Below are 21342 nucleotides of genomic sequence, written 5' to 3' on the forward strand. Positions count from 1 at the left end.
AGTTAAAGAGTCAAAAAGAGTTTACGAGAAAAACAAAACTTTATGGGCAATGGTAGTAGATTTAACGTTAGTACAGGTGAATGGTTTTCAGCTTACCCGTTAAAGATTTTTTTAGCCCATGTTCTTAAGGTGGGTTTACGATTGAAAATTAAGAATTAAGACTTAAGACTTAGTCGGATACTTATCATATGACTCTATGTAAACTAGTGGAATGGTTTATGATTGTCGTGTGTGAATTTTGACGGGTCGTGTGCGAACCATATGATGACTTAAGACTTAACAGAAATGGTTATATTTTATATTTTTCGTTAAGACTTAAGGGAAGCGACCAATCACAACAAACCGGAAGTTTATGTCTTATTATTGGACCGAGCGAGGCAGTATTTTGGGTTATAATTCGTATATTTGTCATTTGTAATCATCCATTTCGAAAAATAGATATCCCATTTGTCAATAACCTATTTCAAACCTGCTTCTCCGTTTCGAACAATGGCCGACCATGTGTTTTGTGCTGTGATTGGTTAGAATTAACGACTTCTATGTCAATCATAAACTGGAAAATGTAGTTTTGACTTAATCGTGTGCTCGATGTTAAGTTATAATTCTTAAGGAAATCAATCGTAAACCCAGCTTTACAGTTGCTTCCTGACATATCGCAATGGTTTTTAATGTAATTTCTCTAATACAGGTATATTTTTTTCGGTAAATAAATGTAAACATCATGTTCTAAAACTTATCTCTTAATAGAAAATTAAGCTTTAATGACAAATAACCAACGTTCATTCTTAGCACTTAAAAATAAAATAAATAATATTATTCTAATGCTTTTGCACTTTTTTATTCTATCTGATTTTATGATTGGAAGTTTGAATACCCGCCTACTTTTTCATAGTTGTGCGAAACAAACCTTTGTTTACGTTCTAGTTCCCGCCAAATAATTCCCCGTTTCTGTCGTATTCCCGCGCAAATTATTTCTTGAAGAGGGTGAGTAGTACGAGTGTATTTTATTTCGACGGATTGAAATCTGAGGACGCAAGCTATTGTCAAAATGTCAAAAATTGAGTCCTTTATTATTCTGGACTTCGAAACAACTGGAATCGAACGTGAAGCGAGAATAACGGAAATTGCTTTTATTGCTGTTTCGAGAGAGCATATTTTGTGTGCTGCTACAAAAGCTAAAGGATTGCCAAGGGTTATGAATAAATTTACTATTTGCTTGAACCCTGATAAGCCCATTAATCCAATAGCAGCAAAAATTTCTGGTAAGTGGTATCGATAATCTGATATTTTGTATCAATGTTGTTTTAACTTTTTCGAAAATATGAATTTAAGTTTACAACTAAGAAGAGTAAGTTAAGTTAAATTTCGATAAACGATCACACCGGTTCATAAAGCAGGTGTCTATTAGAACACAGTATGTAAGTGTTTTTTATTCCCAGCCTGTCTTTTAAGTAAAAATAATTTCAGAGACCGGGCTGTAACTAACCTGGTAATTCATGTATGGTTTTTTTTAATAGAGTTGGTCTTATGAAAAATAAACTTCTGAAAATGTTATATTTTAATAACGGTCAACGGCTTTGACTGCTATTGTCTGCATTTGCTTGGCTTTTGGGTTATAGCTACGTCAAAGTCAAAGAAGGTGAAATATATTACAACTGGTATTTTTTTAGTTCCTCTCATTTTATTTGATGGATTAATGAATATAATCGCAATGTTTGAAGTAGTTTATTGGTAGTTTTAACTTATTATTTGGTTTGTTATGTTTCTTACATTTGAAATACTGTAGAATAATTTTAATGATTGGGTTGGTTAGGTTGGCAGCACTAGTAGTACTTGGAACAACTATTGTTTATTTTGGTTATATTGCTACATCACTGCTTTTCTGTAATAAAATAATATAATTTTGAAAAAAAACCTTTTTTAATACTTAAGGCATTCCTGTATTTACTTACCCTGACTTTAGCATTTCTAAATTTCTACTGGTTTTCCTGACAAAATACAGTTTATAGATTGTATTAGATAGCCTGTGCAGTGAAGTGGCCTTTGCCATGTGCTTTAATTGCATCCCCAATCATGTGGTTTTTTTATAAATGTAGGCTATTTGGACATTGTGACTCAATGGAATGTTAATAATAATTTAAAAAAATTACGTGAGTCTTTACTGAGCATCCAAACCCAAGTGTCAACCCTTGACAGTGATTTTTTTTAGCTGTATGGAAGTGCAAAGCACCTACTTGTTATGTGCGATAGCACGTAACCTGATGTACGAAAAGGAATTATTACGTTTGATACACGTAATGACAATTCCTTTTATACATCAGGTTACATGCTAAGTCAGTGTTTTGTACCTCTGTACTTCTAAAAAATTCTCTGTCAAGAGTTGACGCTTGGGTTTCGATGCACAGTAGGGAATTAATATAGATTAAATAGATAAACATCTTAAGCATTACAAAAAAAATTAGAAATTTTACTACCTATTAATTTATGGAAAAGCTGCGAGGAAAGAATTTTACCTTTATTTTTTCTGAAGGGCTCCTACTCTTGGAAATTACTTTATATAGAGTTGCAGCTTATTTGTTAAATTGGATACCTTTTTGAAGAAAATGGTGCTCTGTATCTTCATGATCAGAACATTTTTCAAGTGGGTTTTCTTCTATTGCTTGTTGATATTGTAGTTCTGGTAATGGTCAGATAACTTTTCAACTCTCAAAAATTTTATAGCAAATTTGCAGATTTTTCAGTTTCAGCTTGCTTTATCAATTTTCTTTTTAAGTTTTGTGCACCAGATAATTTTTTTGAAGGCAGTGATATGTTTTTTAATCTGTAAAATACACATTTAACCATCACTCTTTACATACATGATACCAGGGATATAGGATAGGACATACAGTCAGTTGGGGTGAAGGTGACCAAATATCATCTTCATAATGAATTTCTGTTAACAGATTTTAATATGTTTATTTATCTAACTAAGTACGTGTATAGATCTATACTTGTTTTCTGAAATGCTATCATTGAAAAAAAAAATTAATATTTTAATGATGTTTTTAATTTTTTTTATGTATGTAATTGGTCATGTTCACCCCCAGTGGGGTGAATGTGACCATTAAGTTTATTTTCATTGTAATATTCATCTTGCTAGTGGTAGGGTTAAGTTGACCACATCATATGTAAGAGAAACACGAAAAAAATATTTAGAGAAAAAAAAAATATTTAGTAGTTTTACTTTGTAATAAAAAATATATAAATAATTTAGAACAAAATAAAGTTTTATTTATTTAGACTGCCAATAATAAAACCTCAAGTGAACCATTCTTGTCTTAGATTTACCTACCTATCAATAATTAAGGTGACTTCACTTAAACTACTTGCGCACAAAACTGGAAAATAATTGAATTGATATTTACAAACATTATGATTTAGGCTATTCCAGAATATGAGTCATACCTGCCAACTTTTACGGATTGTCTGTAAAATTTACGGATAGAGGCGTTTTACAGTTTTACGGAGCCTAAATTTTTTTTACGGATTTCAAAACGTTTTTAATAAATTTAGAAATTCGCTGAACTGGTAATTTTGATTTTGTAACGACGAGGTCTGTATGAGACAACAAGCATGGATGTGGATGCCAAACAAAGAAGCATCTTTGTTTCTTGACATCGTCGTTCTCATTGGCTCTTTCCGATGAATCAAAAATTAAGTTACTTGTCCGTTTGGAAAACAAACACTATTCTTTTCTAGTTTCCAAACATTGAGGAACGTAGCAAGCAGTAAATAATTGCAGATAATTATTCCGGTAAATATTAATGTTCTGTTCTTTTATATTTGCTATACACTTTACATCAGTACGAAAATGGACGAGTAATAAAGTATTTGACTATTTTCGTGTTGTTTATCATAATGAGAATAAGTTAGATACGAATCTGAATAATTACAGGATCGTACCATAATTATCGTACACGCCGGAAAAACACAGAAAATCCTTCGTGCAACAACAGCCTAAGTGAATTCCTTAAATTAATGTGTATAAAACAGGGGAAAAAAATTATATATGCATGTTCAGGAACTTATGCGTGTTAATAAAATGGTTTGCAAGACCGTTCTACAAAATTAAATAAAAATATAAATGTTTAATCAGGATAAATAATATTCAAAACTGAGATTTAAATTTGAAAACAAGCATAATTTTGATTATTAAAAATTAAACTAGTAAATGGTGCAACATTCGGCTTGGTGCAGACGTTCAGTAGACCCTTGGGTACACCACACAACCTTCAGAACTGGGGAATATGGCACCATTTTTTACCACGAGCCCCTTCTTGGTAAATGAGTGTATTATGATCAACTTAAAAAAAAAAAAAAAAAAAATTACAATTAATCTAGACAATTGTGCAACATTCTGCTTGGTGCAAACGTTTAACGAGACCCTTGTTTTCACCACACAACCTTCAGAACTGGGGGATATGGCACAATTTTTTACCACGAGCCCCCTTTTGTGGTAAAAGTGTGTGAAGTCAGATCAAAATACATACATTTACCACAAAGGGGGGCTCGTGGTAAAAAATTGTGCCATATCCCCCAGTTCTGAAGTAGTGTAACCAAGGGTCTCCTTAAATGTTTGCACCAAGCCGAATGTTGCACCATTGACTAGTTTAATTGTTATTGATTTTTTATATTGACAGGTCTGATCAAAATACACAAATTTACCAAGGAGGGCTCGTGATAAATTATGGTGCCATATCCCCCAGTTCTGAAGGTTGTGTGGTGTACCCAAGGGTCTCCTTAAAAGTTTGCACCATGCCGAATGTTGCACCATTTTCTAGTTTAATTAGTATTGATAGTTTTTTTTACAAGTCTGATCAAAATACAGACATTTACCACAAAGGGGGGCTCGTGGTAATAAATGGTGCCATATCTCCCAGTTCTGAAGGTTGTGTGGTGTACACAAGGGTCTCGTTAAACTTTTGCACCAAGCCGAATGTTGCACCATTGTCTAGTTTAATTGTTATTGATTTTTTTTTTATTTACAAGTCTGATCAATATACACACATTATCCAAGAAGGGGTGCTCGTGGAAAAAAAATGGTGCCGCATCCCCCAGTTCTGAAGGTTGTGTGGTGTACCCAAGGATCTCCTTAAAAGTTTGCACAAAGCCGAATGTTGCACCATTTTCTAGTTTAATTGGTATTGATTTTTTTTTTCCAAGTCTGATCAAAATACATACATTTATCACAAAGGGGAACTCGTGGTAAAAAATGGTGCCATATCCCCCAGTTCTGAAGGTTGTGTGGTGTACCCAAGTTTCTCCTTAAACTTTTGCACCAAGCTGAATGTTGCACCATTGTCTAGTTAATTGTTATTGATTTTTTTTATTGACAAGTCTGATCAAAATAAACACAATCACCACAAAGGGGGGCTCGTGGTAAAAAATGGTGCCATATCCCCCAGTTCTGAAGGTTGTGTGGTGTAACCAAGGGTCTCCTTAAACATTTGCACCAAGCCAAATGTTGCACCATTGACTAGTTTAATTTTTATCAATTTTTTTTATTGACAAGTCTGATCAAAATACACACATTTACCAAGATGGGGGGCTCGTGGTAAAAAATGGTGCCATATCCCCTAGTTCTGAAGGTTGTGTGGTGTAAACAAGTGTCTCCTTAAACGTTTCCACTAATCCGAATGTTGCACCATTTTTTAGTTTAATTGTTATTGATTTTTTTTATTTACAAGTCAGATCAAAATACATCCAAGAAGGGGGCTCGTGGTAAAAAATGGTGCCATATCCCCCAGTTCTGAAGGTTGTGTGGTGTAACCAAGTGTCTCCTCAAACGTTTGCACCAAGCCGAATGTTGCACCATTGTCTAGTTTTTTTTATATATCAAAATTATTCTTGTTTTCAAATTTGAATCTCAGTTTCGAATATTATTTTTCCTAAGTAAACATTAATATTTTTATTTAATTTTGAAGAACTGTCTTGCAAACCATTTCATTAACACGTCTTAGTTCATGAACATGCAAATATATATTTTTTTTTCTGGTTTTTTATACACATTAATTTAAGGATTTGACTTAGGCTTTTGTTGCACGAAGGAATTTCTGGGGTGTTTCAGGCATGTACGATAATTATGGTACGGTCCGGTAATTTTTCAGATTCGAATCTAACTTATCCTCAGTGTTTATCATCTAGGCCTATTTATTTTCGTCAATTGACTATACAAACATTGGCACAAATGGTATAGGACACGTCAAGAAATATAAGAACAACAACAATAACTAGTGTGTCACACAACAATTTTAATAAATGTGCTCGAAAGCAAATAGAAACCTGTGTTCTATAGCTCAGTAAAGAAATATTTCATTACTGCATGTGATTACATGATTGATAAGTTTCTGTTTAAGAGTGAAGTTTAAAAGCATGCTCAAGTGGTACGATTGAAGGGAATTGAAAATGCACATTTTTCCTCTGTGTTTTACTTTGTGAACTTGTTCCCCATTATCTTGCCTGTGAAAAAAGAGGAAAATATTGTTTTGGCAATAGATGAACTCCATAAACAATTTACAAATGTGCAGATTGATGACATTTCGGCTGTTGTGGATAAAGATGGTCGATTGATATAAAATGGACAGAGTTATTACATACACAAGGAGTTGAAGGGGTGTGTAAATGTGACAGAATATCAAGGTTAATGCTTTCCATTTTAAGTATACCACACAGTAATGCGGAATTCGAACGTATCTTTAGCTTGGTAAAAAAAAAAACAGCAGAATTTAGATCATCTATGTCAAAAGAAACACTCCAGTCAATTTCTGTTCTCAAACACAAGAGGTCTGGACCATGTTATCAACAAAACTTCAGCAGTGTTTTTCTACAAGCAGCAAAGAAGGCCACTTAATCATCATTACAAACTAAGTAGATCACTAAGGATTAATTTTTTTTTTCACATTAAATTCATGAATCATTTATCCCTCAGTCCAACATTTTTTTTAAGGTAAGACCACCTTCATGTTTGGTTTATTGTTCTCGGTGTAAGTTGTTTGTGTAGTTATTAACATTATTGCTCAATTTTTTTTAAAAAAAAAATGATATTACAGCAGCACTAGAAAATATATTTTTGCAGTAGTTTTGTATAAGATTTTGTTGGGTCGAATATAAGGTTATGGGAAAGTCGAGAAATTGATATTGGTTACCAGTACTTAGTAATTACAGCACATGATTTATGCCAAATTTTATCAATTCTAAAGGTTTTACTGATGGGAGTTTCAAAAAGTTGGCAGGGTGATATGACTGAAAGTTATTTCCTAAAATTTAGCGGAACCTACATGTTATGAGGTACCCCCCTCCTCCCAAAAAAAAAAAACATCATTATTAGTATAATAAAACACTTAACTTATATGTGAAGCAAACCTTACAATAATAGTAAAAAGTAGACCAAACTACCACAGCTACTGAAAATAACAATTGAAATCTGTTAGAGATAATATTGCTAAAATATAATTGTACAATTGTAGAAATGTTCCTACTGAAACTGAAGATAACAAACCACAAAACACAAGCGTAGATATCACAACAACATAGAAGAAGACACTTCTCGACATAAATTTCTAGACATTGGGGTGAAAATGACCATGTGTTCATCTTCACCCCAAAATGCTAAAGAAACTGCACAGTTTCAATAAAATTAGTTTACCTTAGAAATTTTTATTTATTTGGCAATTTTTATTGTTTACTTACTCTACTATCCCCTCAAACAGTAAATATAGCATTTTTATTTGTTTCTAAATTTCTGTCTAAAATTGTAATTTCAGTCCCACGATCACTTCTTTTAAGAGAAACTCTCCTAGATTTTAAAACATAACCACATAATTTTTTATCTTTATTGCCTAGACTGTCAGGCAAACAAAACATATTTCTTTCATAAAAATGGTCAACTTCACCCCAATTGACGGTACTTGAGTTAAAGACTTAAATTCTGATGTACGATAATTGATTCCCACACGAACGAAATCGCCAGCAGAAGCCAGTTATAAAATAATTGAATTAACTTTTTCCTTTAAGTTCAGTGACTACTTAAAAACCTGTTTTTTGCACTTTTAATTTATTATGGACCTGTTTTTACCACCTTTATTTAATTGGCAGTTAGTATAACTGATTGATTTTTCATTTAATTTCCATTCAAAATACATCAAAACTCAGTTACGCTAATTTCCACTTAAATAAAGGCAGTAAAACAGGTCCTTAGACAATTATTTTTTAATAGTTATTGAACATAAAATAAGTGAAATAACTGTAACAAGTGTGATATACATATATACAATCCATTAAAACAAACTAGTACCTACACCTTTACCGCCTTATACAAAACGCAGAATAGGTAAAGATTAAATAATAGTTACTACGTAACAGGTACATCACTCCGTACAAAAGCTACAATTCTTGTGCTGTAATACCCTACAAAAGCGCAGTACATCGGGCTGCAAGGAGAAACGTATTCGACAAACACGTGTAATCATTAAATCAATGTCTAAGACAACATGTGTAATCTCGCAGTGCGGTTTCATTCGTGGATAAGTGGAAAATGTCTTTTATCGCAGTGCCACAGAATACACTAGAAGGGAACTTATATAAACAATACTTCGGTTTTCTATTTTGAATTCTTCTATAATAATCTAAGTACGTAACTTTCAGCCGTTAACCACACACACACTGTATAACACAGAGATACACTTGTGCACGTTTGTACGACCTGACAATTCAATAGACAATGCTTGACTTGTGAAACAAGTGACGGACAAAATTTAACCCCGCGCCCCACTCCCCCGCAATGGACGACTTGAAATGAGGAGGAGCCAAGCAGTTCAAGTTACGGCCGGATGAAGCGCCACTGTCAACTGTCGAACACAGAATGTAAATAAACAGTCACTAGTAATGGAATCCGAATAAGCCATGTTAAAAGATCTGTCATACACAAAATCATATTAATTTGAATTCATTTGAATTTGGTGACATGACACAGTGACATCAGAGGGCGGGTACCTCATGTCGTCCATTTTCACGTGGGACAGATTGTTGCCGTTGTTCATCTCACGTGTCAGTTGATTTCCCCCCCCCCCCCCCCCTCCCCGGCTATTCTGTGCGGTCGCACCGCCCTAGGACCAACCCTGCATAAGATCTCATTGGAAAGATCTTGAAATTATCTTTTTTATGATATGCATCATTATAGGATTGCACACAATTACATTTTTTATTCAAAACAGTTTATGTTTTTTTAAAAAATTCCAAAAGTAAATTTTATTTTTCTAACTTTTGGTAACATCTTGAAAGTTTTATAACGGTATGTTATTGGGATAATATATAAACATTATTTTAAAACAATGCATGTGCTCTGTATTTTTAAACTCAATCCTGTTCCCATTATAAAGTAATTTGCACATAAAAAAATGAAAGATTTGAAGTTTGTACCTCTATATACCTAAATCACAGCTGCATTACAGCCAATAGTTTTTTGTTTGCATTTTCTTTTTATGTCAGTGTGTAAACTCTTCCAGTTGCAGTTAATGGGTCTACTCTTGTTGCAATGTCTCTCCGATGGAGTTGAAGAATGTCAGTTGTTGAAGGGTATGTCAATTTTGATGCAGCTGAACCATGGGGGTGAAGAAAACTTTTGATTTCTTGCTCATCTTCAAAGGAATGTATGTCACCGTATCAGCACATCATAAAACCAATCAGGCTATTTCAGTAAAGTTTAGTTCAGTCATCACATCCTGTAGTCATTTCTACTTCCCTAGATGACGTTGGAAACGAATACTGTTTAATGGACACTTTACTCTTACTCACAGGGATAAAGCTGTGCAGTTTAACATTTCCTCACTCTTGTGCTGCTGGGTTGTGCTGTAGGCAAAGTGTATAGCATTGATGTTGACCTTGGCTCACTCATAAAGCTGCCTGGGTGTCATAATTTGCTCATTGTAAATAAGATGAAGACTAGCCCTTGCTGCTAGTCTCTTTTCAGTGCCACCAATCTCATCACATTAACTTTTCCCATGAGAGGTTGCAAAGAAATGTCACTCTGCTCTGTCACCAAAGTCTTCCTCATAAAAGCACTGGTTCATGAAATTTAGCTATCTTATAATTTGCTGTGGATCCATCAGACAAGTAGTTTATCTTAGACGGAAATGGGAGTAGAGTCAGACTTGATGAATTTTAATAGTAACATTTGGAAACAATGAACATTAGTGGAGTCATGAGAAGTACAATCGGAATTTACTACGAACTTGTGAGCTGCAGTTTGCTGTCTATTTTGCTCCTTGAGTAGATAGGGAATGGATGTATTATGGTTTGTGCATTATTCCAGTGATATCCCTGAGCAGCATCTTGTAAGCTAAAGGTGTAGTTTTCACTGAAATCACAGAGTACTAAATACTCGCTCTCGTTTAGCACTGTTTCTTTAATGTGACTAAGGAATGATGCTTTGCTATAAAGGAGTGCCCAAGAAGTTTTTCAAGGGATTCAGGGAAATCAGTTATATATATATATTCCTCACATGGTTTAGTCAAAAGTCTCTAAGCTGGTGTTCTTATCGATCAGAATCCACTGTTTGAACGTCACATTTTCATCGGAAAATACTTGAAAACATTCACCTATTTCTCAAAACATCTGTTTCTGGGCAGTTTGAGCACTCACCGAAGAAGCATACTCAGATGGATTATCACACACCATGGTTTGTAAAACAGCCTGGTAAGTTATTTGTTTTTCACTTGCCAATTCTGGGAATTTACACTATGCCAATTTCAACTTCATGTCCAGTTAAAGGTCAATGTTGTTAATATTTTCATTCACACATAATTGTTTTTGGTTGACAGAAACTTTTCTTTCAACCGGTTGAGTATTTCATCACAAAGGGAAGTTGTTTTATCACTGCCAGAAGTTGTACAGGTCTGCAGAACATTAGATAGACCTGAAAGCTTCACTTGCTTTATTTACTTTTTTTCTGGATAGCTATTTTCTCCTAATTGTTTTTTATTTTAAAGGTGATTTGCTTATAACCATCAGTCTTTGGTTCAAATAAGACAGAGCTTCCACTCTGAGGAGTAGAAATACACATTTTCTGGGACAGGTGTATCATCTGAGGGAGGCTCAGTTGGTTTCAATTCATTCTCGTCTTTTGACAACAATTTGCGAAAATTCTCACAAATTTTATCACCAATTTCAACCTTTGAACTGAATTTTTCTCACAAGTCTCAAATTCTTCTTGTGATACCATGTTCTAGTTTAATGAGTGGATTGCAACAAAACAAATTAACCTTTGTTTTTGATGTTGGTCTCTCCATTCTGTTTATGTAGATTCTGTACTCGCAATAAATTAAGAACCCTAGATTTAAACATGACCTAAATGTTATCTTATGTTTGTAACAAATCATGTAAATTTTCATCTCACAATAAATTAGGAATTCCTTAAATTATAACATAACCTAAAAGTTTCTCATGTTTAAAAAAAAAAACACCACAATTCAACTATGCATCGTCTATAGGCAGCACACAATTACCCTTAAAAGTCTATGGGTTTTGCGCGTGCGCGCACAGACACACACACACATACACACATACATACACACACACACACACACACTCATACTCATGCACACACATGAACACACACAAACACACACACGAACACACACCCGCAGACACACACAATACACAGAAAAACTGGAAGTTATAAGGGTTGAAGCATTCCATCATCTTACTGTCACAATAGTTCTACAATGACTTATCTGCATAACATGCAAAAATGTTTTGTCATTGCTCTATGCCACCTAGACCATGCAGTGTACATGTGCTCCTAGAAAAATATCAGCAAACAAGTAAAAGCAAAGTATAGCTCCACTTAAATGAATCCACTGCCAGTTTATAATATAATGAATCATATTGATAAAAACATTATTACAATCACTACCAAGAACTAACTGTAAAATTGATAATCACATTAAAATTAAACTACTTAATACTTTTAAACTATCCCAATGAGATCCCATTTTGAAATTTTCAGTACATGTCAGAAAACATCAAGTAAATAAATATTTTTTCCAGATTAAAAAAAAAACTTTTGTAAATTAAAAAAAAATTAATGGTTTATCTAACATAAATAACTATATGTAACCGTATCATGGTACATATAATTTTAAAGAAAATTTCAGGGGCTTTCAAATGAGACCTTATTCAGCTATCTATCTCAAGATAAAATTTATAGTAGAAACAAACTTTTCTGCGAATAAATTTTTTTTGTTGCTAGTACCAGAAATAGAACAGATTTTGCAAATACTAGAGAGGTCGAACAGGAGAAAGTGAGGGGAAAAAAAAAGAACAATTTAGAACCAGGAGAGACGGGAAAATATCGTACAAATCTCAGCTACTTAGTAAAGTAAATTTTTAGCAGAGACTGAACAGTTCTGTAATGACTTGACACAAGCGCATAATTGTATGGAACTGAGGATTAGTGTAGTGGCAACATTGTTCCTGCAGTAAGGGAAGAAGTAAGGAAAGCTCTAGTGAAGCATGACAAAACTTGTAAACAGGTCACGTTGTGTAAAATCCCTGAAAATATGAACGACGCAGGAAAAGTGAGGTAACAATAATGTTAGTAGATGGTTGTGTAAATGAATTTGAGCGTGAGTTACAATTACATGCTAGAAAAGAGAACACAATTTACACAAATACCATAAAACAGGGTCAAATTTATGTACAAATGAACATTACAAATGTGCAATCGGCAGAAAGTATTTCTACCAATGCACACGTAACAGGTAATGTAATTCAAAACATAATGGATCCATTAGTGGCAATGCATCACTCGTTGAAGAAATGTTTCCACAATTTCCCAACATTATCCGGTAAAATTCATGAGCGGGATTATTAGAAAGAACTTCATTCAAGAAATAACAAACAGAATAGCAAACAAATATAAATGTTAATGCAAAACTTGAAGAATGTGCATCTGAAGTTCAAAATTCCGAACAAACCGCAGGACCTGCGAAAACTAATTTTGCATTAATGCAGCCTCCTTAGAATGATAATAAAACAATGACACTTCTGCAAAAAAAAATTAGACATTCAGAAAGTCACATAGAATCCTAAAGCTGCTGATTACTGCCTAGAAAGCATGACAGATGGTGAAACTCCTGCATTACCTTTAACAAACCTGCAGTATGATCCACAAGGACAAGCGTTCTGTGGAAGAGGTATCTCGATGGTGTGCTCTTGATCCTTGCAATACCAAGGGGTGAACCAGACAACCTACCTAAATAAAATATTTAAGGCGATTTGATAGGTACAACCTTTCTAGGGTAATCATGGACTCCAAGAATAGTATTTTATTAAAATATTTGTTGAGTAAAGAGAACTAGACAAAACAAATCAAATGTTCAGTATTTTGAGTTAGTGACAAAATAAATTATGTTTACTCTGTGAGTAACCATATGAAATAAAAGTCATCTGGGAAAATTGTTATGAGCTAGTAAATCCTATAACTAAACACATTCTTGTAAATTTTAATGTTTCTCTGCCGAAGTTATAAAGAACTACAGTAATTGCATTATAAGAGTTGAGTTAACATTTTATATTATAAACATGAAAACTCTGTGTGTAGATGAATTAAGCCAATAATAAGAAATTAATTTTTATTTATACTTGATTACAGAATTGACACATAACATAGCAGCAAAATTAAAGATAATTGAGCACAAGCTAAGTATAAGTATTTTGATTCTAATAAAGACAATGGACAAGCAAAAACATCAGTGCAATACCACAACTATCAATAAAAATAAAGAATAACTAAAGTAATAGGGTTTATAATGCTAATAAAAAGGCACTGGAATTATAGGGTTTGTTTTAATTAACAAAAATTCAAATCAATTTGTTTGACTTTGAAATTAATATGTAGATAATATTATTGTGGACTCCACGCAAGGCTGATACTAAGCAGCTGTTGAATTGGTGCACTCTAAAGACCAGTATCAACTAAAATATAATTACTTTTGATTTTAGTACGAAAATAATTATAAACAAAAATGTGTCTAAATATGCTCTACATTCTGAAAGAAGGGTTAAAGGTTGAGGAAATATTTTTTTAGAGTTATAATTTTGATAAAGTTATTTTGAATATCCTCAATTTTATTACTGTCAGATGTGTTAATGCTAGGTGCCAACAGTTAGCGTGAGAAACTAAACTGCTTCACACACTAACATGTAACCATGCAGACGTGGTGACTCCCTGGCTGTAACACTGCAACCACTGCAGAAGTGCTCTCTGCAACAGGGCGGCTGAACCAGTGTCCAGACCCAGGGCCCAGATCAAATTTTTTGAAACGGCAAATCACTGGAAGGTTTAACCTCCCAGTTAAATGGGCAGTCCAAAATTTAGAAAAATTTTTAATCATTAAAGCTTATTTTAATACATACATTACAGACGCAAAGTTTTCCCCACAATTTTAAAGTGTGATAAAATTAAAAATATTACACACACTAGGTAAAGTAGCAATAAAAAATGCATGAAAAAAAAGTTCAACAATCTTCAAAGTACAGATGCAGACTCTAGTAGATTATTTCTTTCTCCAGTTTTTTATTATAAGGGGATCACCCCTGCCCTTGGACCTCTCCTGGACAGAATGGCACATTGCTACAGTGCTGTTATTTTGCCCTGTGGATTTGTTTTATTTGAGGAAATGTATCCTTTCTAAGGAATGGTCAATAATAATACGAGGAGGGGCCCAAATAAAAAGAAAAACAGACTGAGAGTGCGCTGCCATTCATAGATATAGTGGAGAGTCCTTCTACTAGTTGGGGTTAGTAGATACCTTCAATAAACAGCTGCACAAACGGCATCAGTTTGTAGGTTAACGTTTGATCACAGTATTGTTTTTCTCTTACTGTTCTTGTGTTCCGCCTGCAGCCGTTATGGCAGATTTAAAAGACCAAAGAGTGTGTTTGAAATTTGGTTTCCTGCTTGAAAAATCAGCAACGGAAGTTACCAAATGCTTCAACAGGCTTTCAAGGAGGATGCTATGAGCTGCACACAAGTTTTTGAGTGGTTTGGGCACTTTAAACATGGTGAGATGAGTGTTGAAGACAATGTTGTTGTGGGTGCCGTTCAACATTTCTAAACAATAAAAACGTGGAAAAATCCGCCAAAAAATCATTGTTTCTCGATCGACTAAATTTCATAAGAGAAAGGAGTTTATTTTGAGCTCGTGCCAGCGGATTTTGACTGAGGATTTGCAAATTATGTGTGTTACTGCTAAATTTGTTCCTCGCCTTCTCAAACAGGATACAAAAAACATTCAATTGAATTTGAGCCAGGACTTGAATAAAGAGATTGAAAGTGATCCAAACTTTTTGACTAAAGTCATTACAGGTGATGAGAGTTGGTTTTATGGGTATGACCCAGAAACCAAGCAACCATCAAGCCCTTGGAAGACTCCCAACTCCCCCAGACCAAAATAAGTAAGAAAAGTGAGGTTGAGTGATAAGACGATGATCATTGTCTTTATTGATGTTCGTGGAATTGTGCACCAGGAATTTGTTCCCTCTGGCCAGTCTGTTAACCAGCACTTTTATTTGGAAGTTTTAAGATATTTGAGAGAAAATTTGCGGAGGAAACACCTGGAACTTTGGCGATCAAGTGATTGGTTCTTTCATCACAACACCCCAACACACACGGCTTACAAGTGAACTGCTATTTGGCCTCTTAGGGGTGGTCTGTTGTTCCCCACCCTATGTATTCACAATACCTAGCCCCATGCAACGTTTTCCTGTTCCCGAGAATAAAGAAAAATCTAAAAGGGAAGTGTTTTGATGATGTGGAGGCGGTAACAACAGCTTTGCAAAGGGCATTGGAGGATATCAAAGTTGAAGAGTTCCAGAGGTGCTTCTAACAGTGGGGAAAAAAAGACTTTTGTGCATCCTTCTAATGGAGAGTACTTTGAAGGTGACTAAAGGAATTTTGTAAAAAAGGTAATAAATTTTTGATGACAAAAATCAAATTTTTTTGGGTTCACCCTCGTATTAAAAGCAGTGACACTTTTAAAGAGTTTCAAGAAATCTGTTGATATGTAAATTTCCAAGTATTTATCAAATTCCGTACTTCAATTGAAGTTTTTTTTGCAAACATATGAACATATTGCAAATGTGTTGTAGTAACATTTCTCCTTAACAAGACTGCTTTATCAAGTCTCTCTTAAAGACTCAATAGGCAATACCTAAGCATAGTTAGTTCTTTTAATGAATCTACTACCTTTCCGTAACTCCTTTTTGTGTTTCTCAGAATTTTTGGGTGTTGCATTTTGCAGGACTGAATAATGACTTGCTGCAAGGGCAGAAACCTTTTGACAGCACCGCATTCAACATTCTGGAAAACTTTGTATGCAGACTTCCACAACCTGTGTGCTTGATTGCTCATAATGGGGACAGTTACGACTTTCCTATTTTGCAAGCAGAACTTGAAGCATTCAAACAGGTAAAAATGATTTCAAATAAATTTTATTTTTTGGTGACTAGGTTTTATGCTGCTGTGCATATTTCGCAAAAAGATTCCGAGACTAGTTATAAGTTAAAACGCGGTAGCATCTTCTGTGTTTCGTGATTGGGTGAACTTCTTTCAGGTACATGTCGATTGATACAACACCAATCAGAGTAATTCATTGCGGAAGTAAACGCGTCCTGAGTGGCTCGGTCAAACAAGGCGCCGACTTCTCTCGGAGACGGCCGCCAATCGCGAGGAAGAAACCACTGCTGCGGTTATACCTTGTTGCAGTCTAAAGGGCGTTCAGATTTATTCGCGAAAAATGCCTGCCCCTACCTATATGTTACTAGTGTTGTCTGAAAAGTTTCTGACCTTAACATGAAGATGGCAGCACTCATCAATGAAAATTGGGGAATGTGTTTAGTCATGTTTTAGAATATACTGTCTAAAATTTCAGCCATTTTGGACAAGCAGTTGTATTTTAACAATTGTTTGCGTGAGTCTCTGCATAAACCTAGGGAACAAAAAAATGTCAATTGGGTTTAGATCTGGTGAGTTAGGAGGGTGGTCAAGCAGTTAAAACCGCAGTTCGTAGATTTTCACCATGGCAACCGTTGAGGTGTGAGTTGGTACATTGTTCTGGTGAAACAAATTTTTTTTGTTTCTGCAAATGTGACATTTTTCTGCAATTTATGCCTTCAGCTTGTCAAGTAATGATGCGTAGTTATGTTATTCTTTTTCCCAAATAATTTATTAAGACAATTCCATGACTAGCCTAGAAAACAGTATCAATGTTTTTTCTCCGGCCAAAGGAACAGTCTTTGCATTTATTGGAGCTGATTCTCCCTTCGCGGTTTTTGGTGTCGCAGACGTTTGTCACCCGAGCTGGTGTGGCCATGTTTGAATTGAGCTGCCCGAAATATCCCTGTGGTAAATGATGGTGCAGAGTCACAGTGCACACCGTCCAACTCATCTTCAATTAGCGTAGGCGTATTGCCTTTCAAAAACAAATATTTAATGACACTTCGATACACATTTTTTTCATTTTCACAAAAATATGCGCATTGACTCACGAAAATGATGGTTAAAAAAATCAATTTACGTTCAAAAAGGCTGAAATTTCAGACAGTATATTCCAAAACATGACTAAACGTATTTCCCAATGTTGTTGACGAGTGCTGCCATCTTCATGTTGCGTTCGGAAACTTTTTAGACAACCCTCGTATAAGTGGAATTAAGTCATCAGCGATTACATTTCTAGCATTTCTCCCTATTGCAGTGTTTAAAATGCTCTCTGACCTAAACCAGTAATTTTATCATTATTTATTCATATATAATGGATTTTACTGCTTAAATTGCCGAGGTAATGTAACGCAATTCCAAGTTTATTTAATTATTTTGATTCCCTTTTATCTAACGTAAATCATTCTGTTGGTGTGGTATGTTAGTCACTTTGAATTAATGAGATACTTACAGTTGTGACATGTTTATGTTTAAATTCAAAGCTTGAAATTGCAGTATATTTTTGATAATATATTTTCCAGTTCCTATTTCATTGCTGTGGCAAGTGAAAGAGCTGCTATCCATGTTCACCTAGCAGAAGTTTGCCAAATGAGAGAGAGTTGTTGTCATTAGGATACACATTGAGAATTGGCACAATTTCGAATAACTTTTTGTCCATCATGGAGCATGTGCTCCATCATGGAGCATGTGCACAAATTTTGTTTTCTCACAGGCTGTTGAAAAGTCTTGACACTGCAAAAAATAAAAAATATTCTGGTACCAAGCTTTTATCAGGAACATCAAATAAATTCATTATTATGGAACTCAGTGGCCTTTGTTATTTTAAAAATATACTCTAAATAAATAATATTTTAGGAAATATTACTAAAATAAGTAGGGTATGATTTAAATATTACTAACTAGAAAAAAATGCATTGGAGGAATGAGAGTGCAGGTACACCAACCCTACACCATATTAGCAGGCAGAAATAGTTTTTGTAAACATAACCTTATGAATTACGCAGTGTTTACTTTGAAAATACTTATGTAACATAGTAAACCCTTATTAAATTTTTGTACATTGTTAAACGATGTTGAAAGAACAAAGTTCTTAAATGGGACAAAACAGTTTGAGTTATTTGCGTGGCCTGCTAGTTGTAAATGTAATTTGGTGAAATTATTATTTTTATACCACAATTTAGTCTTTAGCAGCTTTTGGTTTTTTTAAATGTTCCAGAAGCTTCCTGAACATATACTGTGTGCAGACTCAATTAAATGTTTTCGAGCACTCCTGGGTCCTAACAGACAGTTTATTGACAGCAAAACTATCGTTCAGCAGAACGAATCGGTCAGTGTTAACCTGACTGCACAAGTTATGATCACCAGACTCAAAAACTGCAAAGATGTGAATGGGTCAACCCAGGTGCTTAATGTGACCAATGTGAACTCTACACAGCAAGTAGGTGCCATGACAGTCATGTACTCTCCTGCCAAGAGAAGGCGGACCGCTATGACGCTCTCCACGAGTGACGGCAAGCATGGATGTCTTGAAAACGAAATTATCAGGGATGTTTCGAACAGAAAACGAACACCAAACAGCTTCAAGCTGGTAGACATATACAGGTATTTCTTCAACAGGAAATCACAGGACAACCATACGGCCCACGGTGACGCACAGAACTTGCTAGAGTGCATCATTGCCACGGGAAGCGACTTCCTTTGTTGGGCAGACAAGAATGCTAGAAAACTTAGTGATGTTAAGTCAAGGTGGTCACAGTCTTTAAGCTGAATGAGTGATTTGGCTGAACATGAGGTTTTTTTTTCTGCTTGTAATAAATGATGGAATTTTATTTATTTTTTAAAATATTTTTCTGGATAATAAGTTTGTAGTTTGAATTGTTTTCAGCCATCATTACTGTACTTTAATAATTAATAACTGGTCAAATTGTATCTTTGTCATGTTAATGTGTGTTAGGAAAGAAATTTTATTGAAAATGATAATTTTATCATCCAAATCATTAATAAAATTGCATGGTATACTATTTAAGTAAGACTAACAATTCCACTAGTTACAGAAAATGAAGTCATATGACGCAGTTTTTTTTTACCCTGAAAGGTTGTGTATATGTCTCTTCCAGAGAGATACTGTGAACAAACTGGCCAGCTGTACTGAAAAGTAGTTAATTTTGCTAGAATGAGTGGTATTTAAAATTGAAGGTTCATTGGCACAATCTAGTTAAATGGAATACAAATAGTAAAATTATAACTTGCGAAGTATTGCAAGACCACAATCATGCATACTCAGGCATACACAAATCACTGCTAATGTAGCTTTCTCTAAGGGCCAGTTTTACCTCCCATTAAATCTGAAAGATAGCCAAAAGACAGTTTAGCTAAACTCTGGTTGGAAAAATGAACAGTTTTTTACTATTGGTATTTAGCCGAAGGTTAGCTACGCTACTTGTGTTGGTAATAAAACAAACGAATTTGGTTTACATTTGTCTTTTAAATGTTGCACATCTCTCTTCTGTAGCGTGACAGTCAGCTGTTAGTTTGGATTTTGTGTGATACTGTGAATTCTGATTAGTAATTATGTCGGATGCAACAAAAAAAAGTCATAAACTTTATCTGGCAACAGAATTACATAAAATAAAAAACTACAATTTAAGATGCATAATCATGTTCTTTTTCTTGTTACCAACTATACTCTTGAATTTAAGAATATCTGTTAGGTTTTGATAGGTTAATTTAAGACAAAGCAAACAGAAATAAGTCTAAACACAAAAATGATATAGATAAAATACATTTTTCGTTACAGACTAACCGTAATTATGTCATATTGTTTATTTAATAATCCTTTCATGTAGACCCTGCCTCAGAAAACTACATGTCAATTTTCATTTCATTGGCATAGGTTTTATTGGTGTGCTATTTTCATTTTAGTGATATCCGCACATGTTACTTGCATAGCAAGGAGTTAGTGTAGATTTTTAAGGAGAGGAATAAAGGTTAACCTTTATTTACAAATTTAGTTGTAGTCTGGTGAAATTGACCCATGTCTGGGGTTGTTTGAAGTGCATTTTAATTATGGAATAGGACTGCTTCTACAAGTTCTGGCAGTTAATTTATAAGCTTGAGGGCTGATCGCGCATTGCCGGTGATTTCGAGATGTTAACTATGGGCGCCACCACGTGGAAGGGCACGTGGACCCGGCGGAGTCTCTCACTCAGGGCGTGACGTAGCCCAAGTGGGGACGAGTTACCAGCCCTTTCTATCCTAGCTACCCAGACCTGGCCCGCTCTAGGCGTCGGGCACGCCACACTCCTAGACTCACTCACCACGTGATTAAATAAGTACTCACTTTATATTTATTCTCCAGATTTAATTTCACTAACACGTCTCTCTACACGCCCGTTACACGTTACACATTACACGGTTAAAAAGCCTGAGGCACGAATCGGTTTAGGTGAGGGCATGGTCCACACACGTGGCCATGCTGCAAAGTATACTTATTACACGGTGATGAAAAAAACTCGACTGAGACAATTAATCAATTAAACAGCCCGCTGACCGAGAGCTGCCCCGAGGATGACGAACGAAAGCGATTTAAAAAGAATTAACGATACAGAAATTACTTGGTCAGTGATGAACAAAGGTTGAGGTCCCCGGGGTGCTGGCGCGTCTGCTCTCGGTCAGTGATGAAGATGGACTGGGCTGAGCTCATCGCTCGCAGGTGGCAACATGGCGCCCTTCGCGCCAACACAATTACCGTTACTGTATTCTACGACTCCGTGCCCCGGCGAAAGTTGAGTAAATTACAGATA

General features: G+C 34.9%; 1 protein-coding gene across 2 annotated transcripts; it reads left to right on the top strand.

Moving 5' to 3' along the window:
• Nucleotides 1–857: 857 nt before the first annotated feature.
• LOC134546353 (uncharacterized) lies at nucleotides 858–20195 on the top strand. Of its 2 annotated transcripts, none has more exons than XM_063389138.1 (3): nucleotides 858–1262; nucleotides 16344–16510; nucleotides 18759–20195. In XM_063389138.1, exons 1-3 carry the CDS (start codon nucleotides 1049–1051, stop codon nucleotides 19305–19307), a joined length of 930 nt encoding a protein of 309 aa, XP_063245208.1. In that variant the 5' UTR covers nucleotides 858–1048; the 3' UTR covers nucleotides 19308–20195. The 2 variants fall into 2 exon arrangements, with proteins under 2 accessions (XP_063245208.1, XP_063245207.1); XM_063389137.1 differs by having other exon boundaries at nucleotides 865–1262; nucleotides 18756–20195.
• The last annotated feature ends 1147 nt before the right edge of the window (nucleotides 20196–21342 follow it).

The sequence above is a fragment of the Bacillus rossius genome, chromosome 1 (assembly GCF_032445375.1).
Source record: "Bacillus rossius redtenbacheri isolate Brsri chromosome 1, Brsri_v3, whole genome shotgun sequence".
In the NCBI taxonomy this organism is placed as follows: domain Eukaryota; kingdom Metazoa; phylum Arthropoda; class Insecta; order Phasmatodea; family Bacillidae; genus Bacillus; species Bacillus rossius.

Excerpts from the sequence above, each read along its gene's own strand:
- LOC134546353 (XM_063389137.1), top strand. The coding sequence starts at position 1,049 with ATGTCAAAAATTGAGTCCTTTATTATTCTGGACTTCGAAACAACTGGA. Across the intron at positions 1,263-16,343 it reads AATAGCAGCAAAAATTTCTG|GACTGAATAATGACTTGCTG; the intron begins GTAAGTGGTATC and ends TGCATTTTGCAG. Across the intron at positions 16,511-18,755 it reads AACTTGAAGCATTCAAACAG|AAGCTTCCTGAACATATACT; the intron begins GTAAAAATGATT and ends TAAATGTTCCAG.